This window comes from Paramormyrops kingsleyae, chromosome 12, assembly GCF_048594095.1.
Source record: "Paramormyrops kingsleyae isolate MSU_618 chromosome 12, PKINGS_0.4, whole genome shotgun sequence".
Taxonomy (NCBI): Eukaryota; Metazoa; Chordata; class Actinopteri; order Osteoglossiformes; family Mormyridae; genus Paramormyrops; species Paramormyrops kingsleyae.
In genome coordinates, this window is record NC_132808.1 from 23843634 (window position 1) to 23864079 (window position 20446).

At 43.3% G+C, this 20446-nt stretch overlaps 2 protein-coding genes and 1 long non-coding RNA gene across 10 annotated transcripts; all 3 read right to left on the reverse strand.

Annotated features, from left to right (window-relative positions):
* Positions 1-19: 19 nt before the first annotated feature.
* On the reverse strand, positions 20-11703 carry LOC111849379 (alcohol dehydrogenase 1-like). The gene is made up of 10 exons (XM_023822197.2): positions 11370-11703; positions 4483-4584; positions 3798-3939; positions 3322-3409; positions 3135-3146; positions 2554-2773; positions 1752-2012; positions 1542-1674; positions 1004-1142; positions 20-875 (listed from the first exon to the last, which is right to left on the reverse strand). The coding sequence occupies exons 1-10, from the start codon at positions 11433-11435 to the stop codon at positions 839-841; spliced, it is 1200 nt and encodes a 399-aa protein (XP_023677965.2). The 5' UTR covers positions 11436-11703; the 3' UTR covers positions 20-838.
* LOC140577674 (uncharacterized) lies at positions 5943-10726 on the reverse strand. Its single transcript, XR_011981824.1, has 2 exons — positions 10154-10726; positions 5943-7646 (listed from the first exon to the last, which is right to left on the reverse strand). It is a non-coding gene; the product is annotated as an uncharacterized lncRNA (long non-coding RNA).
* A 1087-nt stretch (positions 11704-12790) lies between the features above and the next one.
* Positions 12791-20113, reverse strand: LOC111849384 (alcohol dehydrogenase class-3-like). 8 transcript variants are annotated; one of them, XM_072697745.1, is made up of 11 exons: positions 20039-20113; positions 18656-18713; positions 18321-18422; positions 17764-17914; positions 16775-16862; positions 16129-16348; positions 15389-15649; positions 14970-15102; positions 14623-14761; positions 14372-14433; positions 12791-12857 (listed from the first exon to the last, which is right to left on the reverse strand). In XM_072697745.1, exons 2-10 carry the CDS (start codon positions 18671-18673, stop codon positions 14406-14408), a joined length of 1140 nt encoding a protein of 379 aa, XP_072553846.1. In that variant the 5' UTR covers positions 18674-18713; positions 20039-20113; the 3' UTR covers positions 12791-12857; positions 14372-14405. The 8 variants fall into 8 exon arrangements, with proteins under 8 accessions (XP_072553846.1, XP_023677972.2, XP_023677974.2 ...); XM_023822204.2 differs by lacking the exon at positions 12791-12857 and having other exon boundaries at positions 14136-14433; XM_023822206.2 differs by lacking the exon at positions 12791-12857 and having other exon boundaries at positions 14136-14433; positions 20044-20075.
* Positions 20114-20446: the final 333 nt, after the last annotated feature.

The window sequence follows — 20446 nt, forward strand, 5'->3', positions numbered from 1 at the left end:
ATTGGTCAGAATCGCAGTGGGTGTGTAGTGCCCTGATTTTCTGTCTTTTTCGCTTCTTAAATATTGTGTGTTTATGTTTGGGGAAACCAGCTCAGCGCTACGTCGCATTTGACAGCTTCATATGCAGTTAATCATTAGAAAGATTTAGGAAAATTTTGTCATTATTGACTTTTACTCAGTACCTTAACGAGCATTTATTGCGTTGTGTTATAACTTGGGCAGTAATCACTTATATACTGTACAACGTATAGAACCAGTCAAATGTTGCTGGTAACTTTTTTTTCCCCATTATCTTTAACATCGTTTATTTTTTTTCTCTAAATAAATGAAAACGAAAACAGTCTATAAAATATTACATTATACGAAACAGATAATGAAGTCTTTACGAAAACTGAACATGGATTATGGACTTGTTTCCATGACAGTCACATCCAGTCCTTTTTATAGAGAGGTGTATCAAGTTTCATGAACAGAAAAGTATGATTTCAAGTATGTCTGTTCAGACCTTTGAATAGTAATGTGTAATGTTACGTGTGTGTCACTGACCATCTGCGGTTGTAACGGGACACAAAGAACGTGGCTGAACAATGATTTTGACATTGACGTTTTGCTAAGGTAAAGGTACCTTTACTGATGAAGGGTTTCGATAGTACAACACAGACATGTTGAAAATTGCAAAAGCTGCAGGTGTGCAATTGGTAACCCGAGCGAAGGGCAATTGAGGATAGAGACATGAATCACGAGCAGCAGTGAATATTATTATGAGCGGTAAGAATGATTTTTCTTCAGTGAACCAGAAGTCATGAATCTTCAAACACGAGGCAGGTCGCGTCACTTCTCAATGTCCTGTAGACAGCTTTAGCACTGTTCGGATGCTGGAAAAGAGGGTGGGCAGGAAATACAGTGTCATATGAAAGATTACAAAGCTGACATCAAACATTTGCTTGCTACGTGGGCATGGGGCTGTAAACACAAAAGCAGAAAGCACAGGGAGGCAGAGTACCTTTTCCCTTGAACCAAAAGATCAAAGGCCTCGTTAATACTGTCCAGGGGTAGAGTGTGGCTCACAAACTCATCCAGCTTGAGCTTGTTGGCCATGTAGTCATCGGCTAGCTTTGGGACACTCTCCACACTCTTATAGCCTGTTAAATGCAAAGCACCCCCTGTCGGTTCATCTCATTTATTGATAATATGATTATCAATATGTGAATTCTGAACACACATGGTATTGTAACATATGAAACCAGAGCATTGAACTTAATTAGATTTAAATATATTGTATATATTCATTCATTCATTCATTCATCTTTTATACTCCTATGCAGGGTGACAGGGGACTGGAATCTATCCTGGAAACTTTGGACATAAGCTAGAGAATAGTCCGGGCCGGAGCACCAACCTAGGGCAGTAAGTATATTTATTTATTTGTTTGTTTGTTTATTAAAGTGATTTATTGCATATTTGTGGTAATACGCTGGTTGGGAGATTACATGTAATCAGAGCATTACTGAGGAGCAGAGTATAGGTATTCGTGCGCTTACCTCCGAACAGCGAACCCTTCCATGTGCGCCCACTGAGCAGCTGAAGGGGCCGTGTGCACACGTCGTGGGTGTCCGTGTAGCCCACCACCACGCTGACCCCCCAGCCCTTCACGCAAGACTCAAGCGCACTTCTCTGGCATCAGAGAAAGAAAACAGAGATGAAGACCAATAAACCAGACAAAGGTGCCAGCAGCGGAGTTCTCCACCCACCATGACATCCACATTCCCGGTGCACTCCAGGGAGAAGTCCACGCCTCCGTCGGTCATCCCAGCCAGCACCTGTTGGATGGGTTTGCTGTGGTCCCTGGGGTTGATGAACTCGGTGGCTCCAAACAGCTTCGCCTTCTCGAATTTGACCTCGTTGATGTCGACTGCGATGATCCTGGTGGCACCGGCGGCCTTGCAGCCCATCACCGCAGCCAGACCCACGGCGCCGAGTCCGAACACGGCACAGCTGGAGCCGGGTTTGACCTGCGTGAGACACGTGCGTCGTCATGGATACATCCAACTCATGGAACGATGACACAAGCCATGAAACAACCATGATACTATTGATACTACTAATGATAATTCACTACCAGTCAAAAGTTTTTGCACACACTGAGCGTTTCTACATTTGCATGTTACTCATTTAACAGTTACTACAAATATACTCAATATTCTTTGCTAACAAATCAATTTTGAGTACCTTTATTAGCAAGAAAATGTCATATCTTTGATTCATCAAAGTCTGGTTTCATGAGGGGGCAACAATTAACTAGTTAACTTTCCAATTTGACTATGCCATCACCACACAACCAGTTAACAGGACGTCAGACATACACTATTACATACTCTTTCCATGTTATAAAGGAAACTTGTTTTATTTGACTTCAATTTTTATTTGTAGATGTTCACTCAACTCCAATGCTTAACAAGAACGAAAAATCTGCAGTTTATGAAATAAATGTAAAAGTGGTAAAAACCTGTGGTGGGCAAAAGCTTTTGACCGGTAGCGTAGAATCGGAGTCACCTTGGCGGTGTTGATGGCGGCACCGTAACCTGTGGAGACACCACAGCCCAGCAAGCACATCTTGTCCAGCGGGGCAGAGTCAGGGATTTTGGCCACTGCAGTCTCATTGACCACAGTGTACTCCGAGAAGGTACTGGTGCCCATGAACTGAAGGAGGGTCTGTCCCTTGCACTTCATCCGTGACGTGGTGTCTGATCCCACATCATACCTCTTTCCAGGCCTGAAATCAAAGGAACATCTATAAGAACAGGTGCATCAAGATGGCCACAAAACCTTCCGCCATATTCTCCTTAGTCACATGACCTAGACGTTAAATTGCTGAAAGTAATGTAATGCTGCTATTACAGATACAAAGGTACAGGGTGCACTGCATGCTTTCAATCACTTGGTGGCAGTATAACCCCAACTGCTGGAAGAAAGGCACTGTATTTACATTATAGTGATTTGAAGCCCTTAAAGTGATTTACAATGATTGCTTAAGGATGCCATATCTCACTTATGATCCTGACAGCAGTTCGGGACAATTTTTTTTTTCAAAGTTCATCTTTTTTTACGATTAAAGTCAGGTAACAATGTCTTACCTCTGGCTTGACCTAAGAAAAAGTAAAAGAAAAAGAAAAATACCAAAGAATATTAATAATACATTGTTTGGTGCTACTTATAAGTCTCAGTGAACAACTTTATAGCCTTTTAATTCCCTTATGATGTTTTCCCCGTACAATAACATAGCATATACTCCCAGTTTGTTGCTGATGGCCCCCTGCTTACCAGTTCATGTTGCAGTGGTTGGTCTCCGGGTGCAAGCAGAAGCGACACTCCCCGCACTGGGAAACAAACAGGGGAATTACCCTGTCCCCTGTATGACGGAATAGATATCAGTCTTGCTTTATGTTCTTAGCCTTGTTACAATACAATATGGCAATGGAGGCAGTTATGGTACAGTGAGGTTATGCATTGTGCCAGAAGCCTTACATTGAGGTGATTCTGACACTTAACATAGTAGAGGTTGCTAAAGGATGTATCCAGTGTGCGAAATATGGGGGGTCCGGGGGGCGACACCCCCGATTAACCCATGAGACCCTCTGAAAGCCTCAAAAGCGAAATTTTAAGGGGGTCTCAAGATCGGTATTGCGCAACAATAGGGAGATGGGGACCCGCCAGAATATTGACGGGTATTTCGCACACTGGATGTATCCTTTTTAGCCAGCAGCTAAATAAGCAGTGGTGTGCGCACTGCGGCTGACCTGCTTTGAGTCTGCTCACTCCGGGGCCCACGCTTTCCACAATCCCCGCGCCCTCGTGGCCCAGCACTGCTGGGAAGCCCTCACTGCTCGACTTCTCACGCAGGAAGTACAGGTCCGTGTGACACACCGCGGTCGCCACGATCTGGCCCAGAGGTAGGGGATGCAAGAACGACACTCAAAACTGCTCTTGTTTTATCTGCTTTTATAATAAATATATATTTGGCTTTAAGTTGCACTGAACATAGGAAAATGTTTGCTTTTATTGTCTGGTTTGGTTGTGTATTTAACTTTACTGAGATTGTTTACATCTTTATATGTGCTCTTCTCTTGACAAAGAACCCAGGGACTATACATGGAGACTAGGTTCTTGGCTTAATAGAATAGAATAGAATGTCTTTATTGTCATTGTAACAAATTACAATGAAACAATGCATATTTACAGAATGTTATCAGCATGCATTGTCCCTGTCAAATAAACCGACAATAAAACCAAATAGATATGGGGTGCAGGTCCATGCAGGTGCCTATATGAGTCAGCTGCTGAAATCTATGGCCATAATGCCATTATACCATCACCTTTCCTGCTTGCTTCAGGGCTGGAAACATCGCCCCCCCCCCTAAGATCTGGGGGCTTCGGCTCATACTGTGAGTGACGGCCAATCAGCGTTTTGTGTCTAACTCTCACCTTGATGCGGACCTCCCTTTCTTTGGGGGGGGCCACTTCGATCTCCTCCATGACCAGAGGCTGGCTGAGGCCCCAGGCTACGGCCGCCTTGCACCTGATTACCTGCGGAATGGGGTGCCCTTCATTATGGGTAAGCGCATGGTGATCATCCTCACAACCATTCCGGAAACAAGATCACTGTAAACTAGTTACAATCACTATCACTGAGTGAGTTTCCCGACGCCTTCTTAATGCTACGTCGTTCGTAAGATCTGTCTTTTAACATAGAACTTAATGAACGACGTAGCATTAAGAAGGCTTCCGGAAACTCACCCACTATCAATAACTACGATATATACTATATTGCCAAAAGTATTGGGACACCTGCCTTTGCAGACACATAAACTTTAATTACATCCCATTCTTAATACATAGGCTTTAATATGGAGTTGGTCCACCCTTTGCAGCTATAACAGCTTCAACTCTTCTGGGAAGGCTGTCCACAAGGTTTATGAGTGTGTTTATGGGTATTTTTGACCATTCTTCCAGGAGAGCATTTGTGAGGTCAGGCACTGATGTTGGACGAGAAGACCTGACTCAGTCTCCACTCTAATTCATCCCAAAGGTGTGCTGTCGGGTTGAGGTCAGGGCTCTGTGCAGGCCAGTCAAGTTCCACCAAACCAGACTCGCTCATCCATGTCCTTATGGACCTTGCTTTGTGCACTGGTGCGCAGTCATATTGGAACAGGAAGGAGGGGCCTTTCACTGGAACTAAGGGGCCAAACCCAAGCCCTGAAAAACAACCCCACAGCATAACCCCCCTCCACCAAACTTTACACTTGGCACAATGCAGTCAGGCAAGTACCGTTCTCCTGGCAACCGCCAAACTCAGACTCTCACATCAAATTGCCAGACAGAGAAATGTGATTCATCACTCCAGAGAACACATCTCCACTGCTCTAGAGTCCAGAGGTGGCGTGCTTTACACCACTGCATCCGTGATGTAAGGCTTGGATGCAGCTGCTCGGCCATGGAAACCCATTCCCTGAAGATCTCGACACACTTCTGGAGCTAATCTGAAAGCCACATGAAGTTTGGAGGTCTGTAGCTATTGACTCTGCAGACAGTTGGCGACTTCTGCACACTCGCCCTCAGCCTCAGCATGCGTTGTCCCCTCTCTGATATTACGTGGCCGACCACTTCGTAGCTGAGTTGCTGATGTTCCCAATTGCTTCCATTAACAGTTAACCATGGAATATTTAGTAGCGAGTGAATTTCACAAGTGGACTTGTTGCACAGGTGGCATCCTATCACCACATCACGCTTGAATTCACTGAGCTCTTGAGAGTGACCCATTCTTTTGCAAATGTTTGTAGAAGCAGCCTGCATTCCTAGGTGCTTGGTTTTATACACCTGTGGTGTCTTAAAATGGATGAGAGAGGGATATAGGGCTCTCGAAGGAACAAACAGGCACGCTTAGGTTCACTCAAATACACTTTAATAAGTAATACAAAATGATCTCACATTAACACCAATACTGAGCTATCATATTGAAGGCAATGCAAAATAACTCGTACTACAACGGATATCAAATAATATATATCTTATAGCTAATAACATTAGGTGCAAAGGTTTGAATATATATATAGAAAAGAAGCAATTATACATAAAAGAAGCAAGGAAACATAGAAAGTTACGAAATATCACAAGCGGCGATAATTTACTCGCAACAATCAATAGAAAGCAGAAGCAGTTGCAAAGCTATTTACACTCGGACGTGCTATCATCACCCACCTTCACACATGGACTGGGGAGCCCTTTCAGTCCTGGCAGGAGACCAACACGTGAGTTCCGAGAAAGTGCCGGGCGATGCGCGCTCTATCCCACGGCTGAACTCCGGTCAGTACTGGGTTCTCCCCCTTCCTTTATACTAAATTTAGAGTTGCGTGTGGGCAGGGGGTAAGCTGGCCAGGCTCACTCCTTCCCCCCAGGCAATATATGGTGTTCCAATTCCCCCTTTTGTCCGAGTGATTCTGCTTGCGATAACATACTTCAATGGGCGTCCTGGCGCCAGGTGTCTTTGCGCAACACCTCCCTGTTCCCCCCTAAAGGCAATATAGGGTGCTGTATACCGACCCCCCACCCTATCTCCCGAAACCAAGATAAGCATCCTGGCTTCTTTTATGAGCCCAAGTTATTTACGGCAAAATTAGGTTTTACAGGGGATCGGTAAATAACTTGTTCGTGCAGTGTAGTGACATTTGGGGTGAATCATGGACGATTGATCTGAATTTCAGGATGATCAGTCCACAGGCGATCGGAATTAATCCATAATTATAACTTTCCAGAATATTATAGTAAAGTTAATTCCATGTCACGTGGGTGACGTAATCGTCCGCGAATTCATCCTAATACATTCGGTCCCTCGGCCATGATTCACCAATGTATAACCCGTGCAGAAATGTGATCATATAACCTGCGGGTATAAATACATAAACAGGTGTTCCGCACAGCCAATAGCATAACGTATTCGTAGTGCATACATATCCTCTATCTCGTATATTATACGTTTTGTTAGTATAGGTATCTAGTCATTCTCCCTTCCTTTTAAAGTCCTATATGCCCGTCCAGCTATTACAGGCAGCACATGGAACCTACATAAAGTTTGGGGAGTAGTTACACTATACATTTACCATTGGCCTTTACACAAAGTCTCGTTACACTGAGTTTTTTCAGGCTTCAGATGTAATCTCATACTGGAATCAATATTCCAGAATATTTTCCATTAGAATTAAATGTGATTAACACTTAATACACATTATTTAGTTGAATTCTGGTGTTTTACATAGTCATAGTGCATTCAGTCCGATTCCTCCACTGAGTTAGGTCACACTCCTACACCCACTTGAGGGGCACTCCGGCAGACGCAAGGATGGGAATGTTCTTTCCCATTGTGGCATCCTCTACAGACGTACATCTCGTTCCGGTTCACAGGAGTCAGTTCAACGACGAAGCATGATCGGTTTGCTGGTCAGGTGAAGATGTCTTGCTGCCGCTCCGTCGCGCTGTCTTTCCATCCGATCCTGAAAGTAGAAGTCTGCTCCCACTCGGTCCCTGGGACTGCAGCATAGCCGAAGGTCGTCAGCAGCGTCGGCCACGCCCATCACCAGAGCCATTGCGTCATCCTTCACACATAAGGAAAGAACTCACATGCACATTAGTTTTCTCCTAGATAACATTCATTAGCTGGGACATGTCGCCACCTTCGGCGCTTGGCTCCATAACGACCACAGTGTTGTTTTGTCCCACAGCTATCACTTCTGCAGGTTTCGGTGGGTTGTCTTGTTGTTGCTGAACCCACATACCTGTGTTTTTATTCTTTTTACTTGTTTTTTCAGATTCGCTCCTATAATTTCTTACCCCAAACCTCCTTGGTCCTAATTCTCTAATTCAGATTTTTCCACGCAGGCATCCGAACAGCCATACCATTCACTACTCACCAGGAATCAGTATAAACATAGCAATCACTCATCCCTTCCTGCTTCCAAAACCATTACTCACAAATCAGCCCATTGGCTGCTTTTACCTTCACCTGTCATTTCCAACATCTGCTGCGTACATAGATTACATGCCGCAGCTTTCCACTTTCGCTTACCATCGACATACTTAGCCGCCCCATCCGTACAACACACATGCTGTTTCTATTCTTCACCCCCCACGATATAGGGGACTCCACCAACACCGTCAATATCACAATCTCTTCCCCTTTCTCTACAACATCCGCCACTTACTCATAGCCCTTGTCATTTACATACTATTTCCTTTTTAAAACCCATGCTTCTTACACTCCTCCAATCCGGTGCTGCTTCAATCTCACTACTTTGTTTGCGAGAGGTATGGGGAAAGGTTGCATCTTCACCTTCCCCACCAATACCGGTCGCGCTGTCATCGTACCTCCGAATTTAAATAGTCCATCCCACTCCTGGGTCCCAGGTGTAATCACCATCATGGTTAGACTTATCCCACTCTCCTAGATCTCCCAATTCTCTCAATCTGAACGCCACATCTCCTATTCTTTCCCCTACCATATTCAACAACAATGACATCACTGCTGCCTTGTACTGAGCGGGTGCTGTTTTTATGAGAGCATTCCGGGTCAGTATTGTTAAGGACAAATCGTCCAGTGCATCAACATGCCCGGTATACACACCCGCCCTCATAGTCAACTCTCGCATTCTAGCGATCGCTTCTGACAATGTTTGCCACTGGCCCGATTTTTCCGGCCAGCTGCTTTCATCGGGGTATCGCTGATTCACCCCGGTTCCCATAAGGGCTAGGAGAGTAGTGTCACTGCTTCTCCCATCTATTGGTGGCTGCCTGTGCTCCCGACATTGGGACCGCACTACAGCATCGGTGCTTAGATCACAAAAATGGTGACAATCCATATGATCTATGGATATCTGTGCCGCACCCTGATCATACAGCCTGACCAACCATTTATCTAATGGCTCTCCTGGTCGCTGCTTCATCCGCTCCCGTATATCGCTAATCTCCTTCTGTGTGAAATCCTCCACAAGTAGCTCAGACTGCCGTGGTCTCCGGCCAGAAGGATCTTGCACTTCCCTTCTCCGTGAAATAGGGAGTGCAGAAGTTGTTAACGGAGGGGGATCCATAAGAGATCCCCGATCAGGACCCGCGACTTTATCTGGGTTGTAAATATCAATATCCTCATCATCTGAGTCCCAGATATTGCCATCCCATCGCTCGGGATCCCAATTAGCTGCTGTTGCAGTAGCAACAAATGCTCTAATTTTTCGCGGACATGGTGTCCGTTTTTTCCTGGCATTGGCTTTTGCTACTTGCATCGCAGCCCGCTCTGCAACCCCCGTTACTTGGTGCAGGCGTTGATGTAAAATATCCACCTGACCCTGTGCCAGGGTCATCCGACCTAATGCCTCAGTCAATTCTCTCATTTGTCCCTCTTTCTCCCTTTCAATCTGGTCTGCGCGCTCATACTGCATTCTGTATGCAGCCAACACGATCCATAGGCGTCTCTGTAGAGCACGCACAGGATCCTTTACAACCGGAACCTTTCTAAGGCAAGACAATACTTGCTCAGGCTCGGCTTTTCTCAACGCAGCAGTCCAGGAATCAACAGGCCCTCCACCCTTCCTTATCTCCTGGGCTAACGCAGCAAACTGCGTCTCATCCCACTCAGGGAGCACTTCAGGCTCGGGCGCTGCTATCTTTCTTCTAAACATGTTTGTTCCTTAGTCCTATATCTTTTTCCCCTCAGATCCTGCCGACTACGCCAAAATGTCTTAAAATGGATGAGAGAGGGATATAGGGCTCTCGAAGGAACAAACAGGCACGCTTAGGTTCACTCAAATACACTTTAATAAGTAATACAAAATGATCTCACATTAACACCAATACTGAGCTATCATATTGAAGGCAATGCAAAATAACTCGTACTACAACGGATATCAAATAATATATATCTTATAGCTAATAACATTAGGTGCAAAGGTTTGAATATATATATAGAAAAGAAGCAATTATACATAAAAGAAGCAAGGAAACATAGAAAGTTACGAAATATCACAAGCGGCGATAATTTACTCGCAACAATCAATAGAAAGCAGAAGCAGTTGCAAAGCTATTTACACTCGGACGTGCTATCATCACCCACCTTCACACATGGACTGGGGAGCCCTTTCAGTCCTGGCAGGAGACCAACACGTGAGTTCCGAGAAAGTGCCGGGCGATGCGCGCTCTATCCCACGGCTGAACTCCGGTCAGTACTGGGTTCTCCCCCTTCCTTTATACTAAATTTAGAGTTGCGTGTGGGCAGGGGGTAAGCTGGCCAGGCTCACTCCTTCCCCCCAGGCAATATATGGTGTTCCAATTCCCCCTTTTGTCCGAGTGATTCTGCTTGCGATAACATACTTCAATGGGCGTCCTGGCGCCAGGTGTCTTTGCGCAACACCTCCCTGTTCCCCCCTAAAGGCAATATAGGGTGCTGTATACCGACCCCCCACCCTATCTCCCGAAACCAAGATAAGCATCCTGGCTTCTTTTATGAGCCCAAGTTATTTACGGCAAAATTAGGTTTTACAGGGGATCGGTAAATAACTTGTTCGTGCAGTGTAGTGACATTTGGGGTGAATCATGGACGATTGATCTGAATTTCAGGATGATCAGTCCACAGGCGATCGGAATTAATCCATAATTATAACTTTCCAGAATATTATAGTAAAGTTAATTCCATGTCACGTGGGTGACGTAATCGTCCGCGAATTCATCCTAATACATGTGGCTATGGAAGTGAAAGTTTTAGTTTAGGAAGGAGTTTTAATTTTTGGTTTATTACCACAGTTCAGACATACATGACACGATTTTTAGATTGACCCATTCTTACACCATTTCCAGAAGCGTATTCAACAGTAGACAAGTTAGTCTATGAAACAGGAGAATTTGTTTTATGTTTGATTAAATATTGGACTTTTTTGTTTGGTCTTGATAAGTACTGTGAATCCTTTTGTAACTGAGTAAATATTTTTTATCTATCAGTTTATTTACTCTCAATTATGATTAAGATAAGATAGGGCCAAGATAAGTCGATGAAACAGACAGGAATGATTGAAAATGAAATGTCATAATGTAAAACGACTCCAGTAATTTAACATGGGAAACATGAGGGATAATTGCATGAACGCAATAAGGGCAGAATTTTTACATTTATGTGGTAGTAGGATAGCAACACCTGTATGCAAAAGCTATATAATATCAGATTTGGATTTCAAGCAAACACTGTAATGAAGCATTTAACTTATCGTATGATAAGGTTATCAAGTGTGATATTTGAGTTAAAAAAAACATCAAACATTCCAACATATATTACTTACCTTTCCTGCAGTAGTCATGGCTGCAAACGTAGATCCTATGATCTGTGGACTGATCTGTGGACCCATAAAACTGAGCAAAGGGTCTGTTTATCTGCAGTAAATAATTAACATCCACAATCGCTACCTTTTACGTTAATGTGCTGCCACAGATCTCGCCATCAGGTCCGTCTGCATTTCCAAACCTTCTCACTAAATATATTTTGTGTGACACCAGCCTAAGTTGCACCACCAGCTGATGGTGGAATAATCCCAACGGCGTTTTATCAGCATTTAACTGTGTGACACAAAAATGTATGCTGCTCCAAAGACAACAAATGCCACTTATTTGGTCACCATTCCGAAGACTCTGGGGCCTGTGGTTTTATTTACAGCACCCCCACCCACCCAAAAAAAAGAAGAAAAAAGAAAAATTGCCATTTATCATGCTCCATTTGCTTCCTAACATAAAGAATAACTTTATGCTTGAAGTAAGCTTGAGATAGACATATATATATATATATATATATATATATATATATATATATATATACACAGTGGTACCTCAGAACTCGAACTTAATCTGTTCAGAACTCCGGATCGAATCCTAAAAAGTTCGAGTTCTGATCGAATTTTCCCCATAAGAAATGATGGAAAACCAATTAATTGGTACAGCAATTAATTACACCAATAATTAGGTACACCTAAATATGTTTTTTTTTTAGCATTTTAACACAAAATGAACTGGATAAAACAAGATCGAAGAGCATATACTGTACAAAACACATCTAAGCACATTTATCAAGACAGTCATTTGTAAAGTAAGAAAATAAATGTATCCAAACAATGTGTAAAGTTAAAAAAAAAAAAAAGACAATGTGTCCTGCCCGATCGTCCGCTCCTTCCGTGTGCCACGCCCCCTCGTTAACCCCGTGTGGAATCCCCGTGTGATCAGCTGTTTCTGGTTGTCATTAGTCCTCTGTATTTCCTCCGCGTTTCAGTTTGTTTCCCCAGTCCGGTCATTGTATTGTCCGTCTGCGTTTTGCCTGCCTTACCTGTAATTAAACCTAGTATTCCCCGATACCCTAACATCTGCGCCTTTGTCTCCGTTCCGTCCCTGCTCGGCAGGACAATATTATTATAATTAAATGTATTAATGGTTTACAACAACAACAACAACAACAAATTTATTTTTGTATAGCGCATTATCACAACATTACAGTTTATTATTAATATTAAAATAATTATTAATAAATCTTTATTTTTAAATGTATTTTATTATATAATAATTACTGTTACTGTCTATCATTGTCTAAATGTATTTTTTCTGTCTAAAAATATGTATTCAGCTAGTGTAAACATGCACGATGCTATCACAGCCAATGCCAGGCTGAGACTGAAGCCTTACCTTTTCTTTCAGCTGAGAGACGTGCCGCGTGACTCATTTCCCCACGCATACAAGTAATCTTAGGTCAGCGTTCACCGTTTGACTTCTGAGATTCAGATCGAGTCCTAGGTAATTTTTTTTTTCGAACTGGTTGGTTCGACTTTTAAGAAATTCGAGTTCTAATCAGTTCAAGAACTGAGGTACCACTGTATTATCAATAATTCCCAAAACTTGTTTCTCAAAATTCATTTGCAATGTTCTCAGAGCACATGGTAGCATGTAGCATAGCGATACCTAAATGCATCCTTGAATGGTAGCATAGCAATACCTATATGCATCCTAGAATGACACTACCATCCAGCTATGACAGAAAGATAAAGGAGTCAATGAAGTAACTAAATGTTATTTAATGCAGTTATTGTAGGTACAATGTGCACTGCATGCTTTCAGTCATATGATGGCAGTAAAACTCCAAATATAGGCACAGAAGCCCAACTGCTGGAATTGAAGAACAATTTACATTAACAGTAATCCGAGTTGACTTAATGGATGGAAATTAGCATTAATCCGCAACACAATCACATCAAACGTCATTTTTAAGATATTTCTGCAGTCAGTGCTGTGCTTAACAGCTGAACATAGGGGCTTCAGGACCTGAACTCATCACAACAACATCGAGGTCTCTGCTTCAGGAAGTGAGCCCTCTCTTCATCATTTTCTTTTCATGGAACAGGAGGCTTTACTGAACAAAGTTGCATGAGTAGAACTACAAGAATAAATGTATAGGTCATAGAAGGGAAACAGGAAGTTCACATGCAAATAGTACAGGTCAGCCAGTGATTTGGCTGAGCAATTCAAAACTACAGGTGTAACCGGGATTATCCTGTGTATAATTACACAAAATCAGTGTATTTTATGTTTTGTTTATTTACATCCATACCTGACAGCTGTGTTCTCCATACTTGCTTGTTAAGTCTTATTGCATATGGCTCCACCCCTTTTTCCCTGTGTTCCTGCATTTATGAGCGTAAGTCCTAAACACTTTTAATATATACTGCAGCAAGGAAGGTTTATGTATGTCCTGTTAATGATTTTATCAAAGTCTATTGTATTGTCATTCTCTAATTGCATTGCATTGTCACAATCTAATGCTACAATCATACCAATAATGTCTCATCACACACATATATATATTTGCAGTTGGGGTTACCTTTGTGTGTTGGTGGCTTTATGTGTGCTGTAATACCCCCATGACTCAGGTTTGCATGTAGAGGCCTGTATGCTGCTATTACTGAGGAGTGTTTGTTTCTGTTCCTGTCAGGTTTCGCCAATAAAAGGAGAAAATGTCCAATGGTTCTCGAGAATCAGAGTGTGTTGGATTCCAAAAAAACCACAACACGGAGTTACACAGGCAGTGTGTTATTTCACAACAGTTTTCAAATCATCCGTCCAGTCTTCTTGTGTCCTAATGCAGTCTGACTTATATACCAAACAATCAGGCTCTATGCAATATTTTCCAGAGAGCCCTACAGGGGGATAAATCTTACAACACAAAATGTCTATCTGCCTACCACCCACACGCATTAAGCAAGGAGTCAGATCAGGAAAATATAAACGGGCAGTAGGTTCGAGAAGACACCTTCGGTTCTCCGTCTTCAGGAAGCAGCAGCGATTTATTCCATCTTTATTACTGATCTAATGCTGTGGACAGGAAGCAACGACGCAAGCTGTTAGTACGTCTGTTTTTGGCTACGCGAGAAATCAATAACGAACATAATTACACATGTAGTGCTAATAGCAAAATAGCTACTCTCACACCTTACAACCATAGCAATACAGTGCTAATATCTGCGAGAGCAATGATGGTATATATACTGATTATGTTGTTACCTTTCTCCCCTGGTCATGAGGTTAAAGGCCTCGTTAATCTGATCTATGTGCAGGGTGTGGGTCACAAACTCATCCAACAACAGCTTCTGGTTCATGTAGTCATCGACTAGCCTCGGCACACCCTCCACACTTTTCCAGCCTGGGGGGGGGGGGGGGGGGACAAGACTCACTAGTCAAGCAGATGCTAGCATTCGTAGGGGACGCCCACAGCATGCTGGAGAGGACTGAGTCTCTCATTTACACTGTATTGGTGAAATGTGCTGTAGTGGTGAATTAGAAAAAAAAAACATCTCCCCTTAATCGATAGCCAGTGCTGCATATTTGGACAGCGGAAACAAAACCCTCACCGCCAAAGTAAGTCCCCTTCAGGGTACGACCCAATAAGAGGTCATAGGGGGCCAGGGTGAGCTCCGCCAGCTCTGTCCAGCCCACGATGACACATGTACCCCAAGCCGAACGACATGATTCCAGGGCGGCCCTCTGGAAGGAGAAGGACATGGCCTCACAGCGATGGTGCACCATGACCAAGCTGGAGCAAGTTTGGGCATTCACACAGACATCGTGAACTACAGAACAACCCTGCAATTTTAAATCCCATATAATAATTTAAGAACTTTCCTACTTATTGTATGAATTAAATATGAGCTGAAACCTCAAGACTTAGTAGTTCATCATAGGACCACATAGCCTGTACCTATGGATTCCATCCACTTCAGACATTTTTTAAGACAATAGACTATTGTGACACATCTCCAGCCATACGCACCATCACTGCTACATCCCCGACACACTCCAGGGAGAAGTCCACTCCTCCGTTGGTCATCTCAGCCAGCACCTTCTGGATGGGCTTGTTGTGGTCTTTGGGGTTAACAAATTCGGTGGCCCCAAAGACCTTCGCCTTCTCAAACTTGTTGGGGTTGATGTCGACAGCGATGATCCTGGTGGCGCCGGCGGCCTTGCAGCCCATCACCGCCGCCAGACCCACGGCGCCGAGTCCGAACACGGCACAGCTGGAGCCGGGCTCAACCTGGGAAGCGAGTAAATCCTGGTGGTGACTGAGAACAAGCCTCTTCAGTGTCTCCAGCAGGCTCTCGTTTCAATACAGAGTTTTTCAGTCACTATTTATATGTACAGTTGTGTTTTTATCTATTCATTAATTTATTTTCTGCCATAGAGGGTTGGTGAGTAAGATAAACTTCTGGAGTTCAGGTAGAAAGAATGCACAGTTACAAACGGGTGAAACTTAAGAATCTTTGCTACTAGCCAACTAGGCTAGTTCAGTAAAATTGTAGTCGGAGAAGGCTAGTGCCCAGTTTTTTTGTGCATATGCTTCATTCAAATCACTCACCTCAACACAGTGGCCAAGTTTAATTTGCAGCCCTGGTCACAGATATCAGTCAAATGCCTTCAAAAGGGGCTCATGTTCCAGTCCTTCAATTCCCCTATAGCACATGTTATAAGTGTGTGTGTGGCATTAGAGTGGAGGATCCTGGGAAACAGAGTCACCTTGGCAGCGTTGAGGGCGGCCCCATAGCCCGTGGAGACTCCACATCCCAGCAGACACACTTTATCCAGGGGAGCATCATCACGGATCTTGGTCACCGAGGTGTCCAAGACGACGGTGTACTCGGAGAAGGAGCCGATGCCAATGAACTGGTACACCTGTCTCCCATTGCATGAGATCCTGCTTGTGCCATCAGCCAGGACTCCCTGCTGTGTTTTGGTCCTAATGGAGAACAAGAACTTCAGAATAAAAGTCCTCACCTCCAGATGGATATAGTAGCGATGGCCAAATGAGGCTTCATGAACCATTTGCTGTATTTTTGACCCCACTAGATGGTGATCTTGGTTTGCTTTTGGACATGATGTTAAAACATCATCTTTAAAAACTGTATAAAATATTATCAGCATCACTTTCTAATCATCAGCTCACCAGGTTAACAGTCACACAACTTAAGGCATGGGATTAAGATAAATAGAGCTGAATTTGATTGAAATTAGCAGTCATTGGAAACTGTTTAGGGCTACAGTGTCATGAATATTTTGTGATACTTAAATAATTTTTAGAGTAATGATTAATTCCTGAAGGGGAGGGTGGGGTCAGTCTACAGTTTACATCATTAAAATTGACATAGACAATGTATGTACTCACCAGTTTTTGGTACATAAATTAGTCTTTGGACTGAGACAGCATTCGCATTCTCCACATTGTGGCAGGAAAAGAGGGATCACCTTATCCCCTGAAAAACATTCAACAAGTTTCAGTTTCAGTTTGCGAATGAGAGTGGCAGCTCACTGACAGCACGGCTAAAATTGAGAAGGACCCTCAAAGAAACTTTTACAAGCAAACTACTCTGCAGAGTTTCCTAACTGATCCCACGACTGAAATGTAAACCGTTTATGATTTTACGCAGCTGGTAACAGACATCTCACCTTCTGCATATCGATGTCAGGGAGGTGGATGAGGGACAACTAGGAGGGGGTGTTTGGGTGGTCCGGCGTTGTGCCAGTAAAATACCTTGCCGGTTAATTTTACCGCCATTGAAAAGCTGAATGACAGATTTCCAGGCCACTGTGCATCATTCGTGGGTGTCAGGGAGCTGATGTCAATTTGTAGCAGACTCCCAGAACTTCCGTGACGGGTGGTTCATGGGAGTGTTACTTACACAAAAATGTTCTGAGGGCAGAAGGAAAAATGATTGGTTCAGAGAGATAACCAATCAGATTGTAGGTGAGGTGGGTCCAAACAACTCCAGGAGGCGGGACCAAGCAATCAAGTGTCTTGGACCCACCTCCTCTACAATCTGATTGGTTATCTCTCTGAATCAATCATTTTTCATTCTGCCCTCAGAACATTTTTGTGTAAGTAAAACTCCTGCAAGCTGAGAGGCGGGATGCGGGTGTTAATGAGCATTCAAACCAATTACGTTTTAAGTAGATTGGTAAAAATCATGGATTTCTCAAAGTTTGCCATAGTTTATGACGAGTATAAGTCATGAGCCTCTAACTTTGCTTTTTTTGCCGAACTGTCCTGTATTTTAGCATGGCATAGTAAACATTACGCAGTCTACATTCAAACTCTAAAGACTGGAAATGATTTACACTGTGGCATGAGTAGGTTGCGCATGTGCACAGACTCACCCGGTGAGAATTTGGACACGCCGGGGCCTACGCTCTCCACCACTCCAGCGCCTTCGTGGCCCAGAATGAGGGGGAAGGGTCGCATCTGCATGCCCTTGCCAGCCTCGAACAGGTAGGCCCAGTCTGTGTGGCACACGCCACTGGCTGCGGTCTGACAGAATGCACGGACGGCGCCATTACCGTGACGCATTTCAAAAACCAAGAGCTCAGGCTGAGAAATATCTTTGCACACACTGTTAACCGCAAAGATAAAAACACTGATTCAAAAACGGGGAAATTACCTAACCACTTCACCCACATCTCTAGGGGATTTATCAGAAGAGGAAAAAAAAAGCTAACACTGAAGTTAATTTCTTTTAATTGTTTTTTAAAGCGAAGCAAAAATGTCTCACAGAACTAACACACAAAGTTAAGGTTCTTTTCAGTAGTTCCACAACAAATAATCATTTTCCTATTGGACAAAAAAAAAAATACAAGGAAAATTTGTTTAAATTCATATGTTTGGTGGGTCACATGGTCAGTCACATGACCACCCATGTCTGCCGCTGGATTACCACCTTGATGCGGACTTCGTGGGCTTTGGGAGGGGCCACCTCCACGTCTTCAATGGACAGGGGCTTCCCTGCCTCCCAGGCCACAGCCGCCCTGCATTTGATCACCTGGAGGCCACACAATGGTTCTCTCATCTCAGATCCATGCAGAACTGTACCACACACTCCAAACCTGCAGTTCATTCCTTCACGCATGCCCGGCAGGCAAACTGATTAAATAACCAGACCATTTCTGAAATCGCAAAAGGTATCTTTATAATACACAATAGTGTTTTGAGTACTGTGTTTAAGTAATGCATTTGCTCTACTTTTACAGGAAACATGGTCAGCCTCTCACATACCTGGCCCACTGTTGCCATGGTTCCTTCTATGACCAATTGAAATCCTTATCCAGGTAGACTAACAAAAAAGACAAAAAAAAAAAATACGTATTGAAACTTCAAACAAAATCACAACAAAATCAAACATCTACATATATCTACCAAAGTACACACATATGCAAAAATCACATTTCACAAAGCATGTGATACACCTATGGATAAATTATATTTCAGACCTGTTACATGTGTAAAAACTAAGATTGTGATAAGGCTTACTCACAAACTAGTAGATGGGAAGTTGTGTGTCAAACTTACAGAAAGAGGAATGACAAATGGATAAATATGAATTTAAACGTGCCAGGCTTTTAAACGTGCCTATAATATAGATTAAAATTAAACGAATCCTTAAAACAGCTCCAAAACAGGTGTTCAACTGGGAAACATTTATAAATTGGGAATAAATTGATATCAAAACTGCATAGCTGCTTAAGCCACCCAAACTGTCTGACGTTACATTGTTGTTGCAAACAGCAAACACTAATCAGCGCTGGGCTTAATGATCGCCGCGAAGCACGTGGGCTCTGCGCTGACCGGAAGTGGCCTCGAGGACAGTTCCAGGGCTGCCAACTTTGGGGAGAAGTCAGCTCTCACATGCGCACACGTTTACATGTGAAAGTTGTAAATAGTCTGTAGGGCTTGCAAACTACCACAACACTTCTGATGTAGCTAATTTTAGGTTTATAGGCTAATGTAATAATATAGACTGTCACGCCAGATGCATGACAACTGGCAAACCTGAAACCACTTTTCCTGAACTTCTCTCTAACGTGTTCAGACGGTTAAGTACTATATTTCAAGGTCCATCCACCCACGTTTTATACCCGCTTGTCCTCCTCACTTCAGCATGTTTTGGACTATGGGGAAAACCCGGAGGAACTCCCGTGACGACACGGAAAGAACGTAAACGTTGTACAGTTAAAGGCGTCAGCTCAGCAATGAAACACAATGGCGGCAAACTGCACCTTGCAAACGCTTTTTGTCGTGTTGATTTGTTTGACGCCACAAAGGGAGTGATAAATTGCCACGGATGTATATACAATTTAACCATCCAGCGAATATTGTCAATGGAATATGCATGAGCTGGCACAATCTGAACACATGGTTTAATATCCCATGGAGAAAAAGTTTCTCATATGCTTGCATATTACTGCATATAGTTAGTATTAATTAACAAGTGCCTGCACAAGCTTCGTCTTCTTAATGCATCGAAATATGGTATCCTCATTAACACCATAGGCTACCTATAGACGCCAAATACCATAATAATTTAAAATTACATTTGTATGTCGCAAAGCACAATCTAGTTAACATCCATTTATGTTCGTTTTTAACTTATTTGTTTACCGTACGCGATGATGAAACAGCGCCGCCTCCACGTCGCCAGCCCAGAGACACACCCCTCTGCGCTCTTAAAGGGCAACGACGTACGCGGGGGAGGGGTATTATTTATCTACTGCCGGGGTGTCAAATTGCAGTCCTGGGGGGCCGGGGCCCTGTATAGTTCTTTCCCTGTTCCACCACAAGTGATTCAGCTCAAGAGCTGTGTAGTAATTAGCACAAGGAGTTAAATCAGATGTGTTAAATGGGGGGAAACCCAAAAAGACTAGAGTTTGACACCCGTAATCTACTGCAATAGCTATGCTCAGTTATTCTGTGAGGTCAGCACTACAAAACAATAATAATAATAATAATAATAATAATAATAATCTTAACAAAAACAAGAAGGTTCCATAGGACTACGTGCTTTGGACC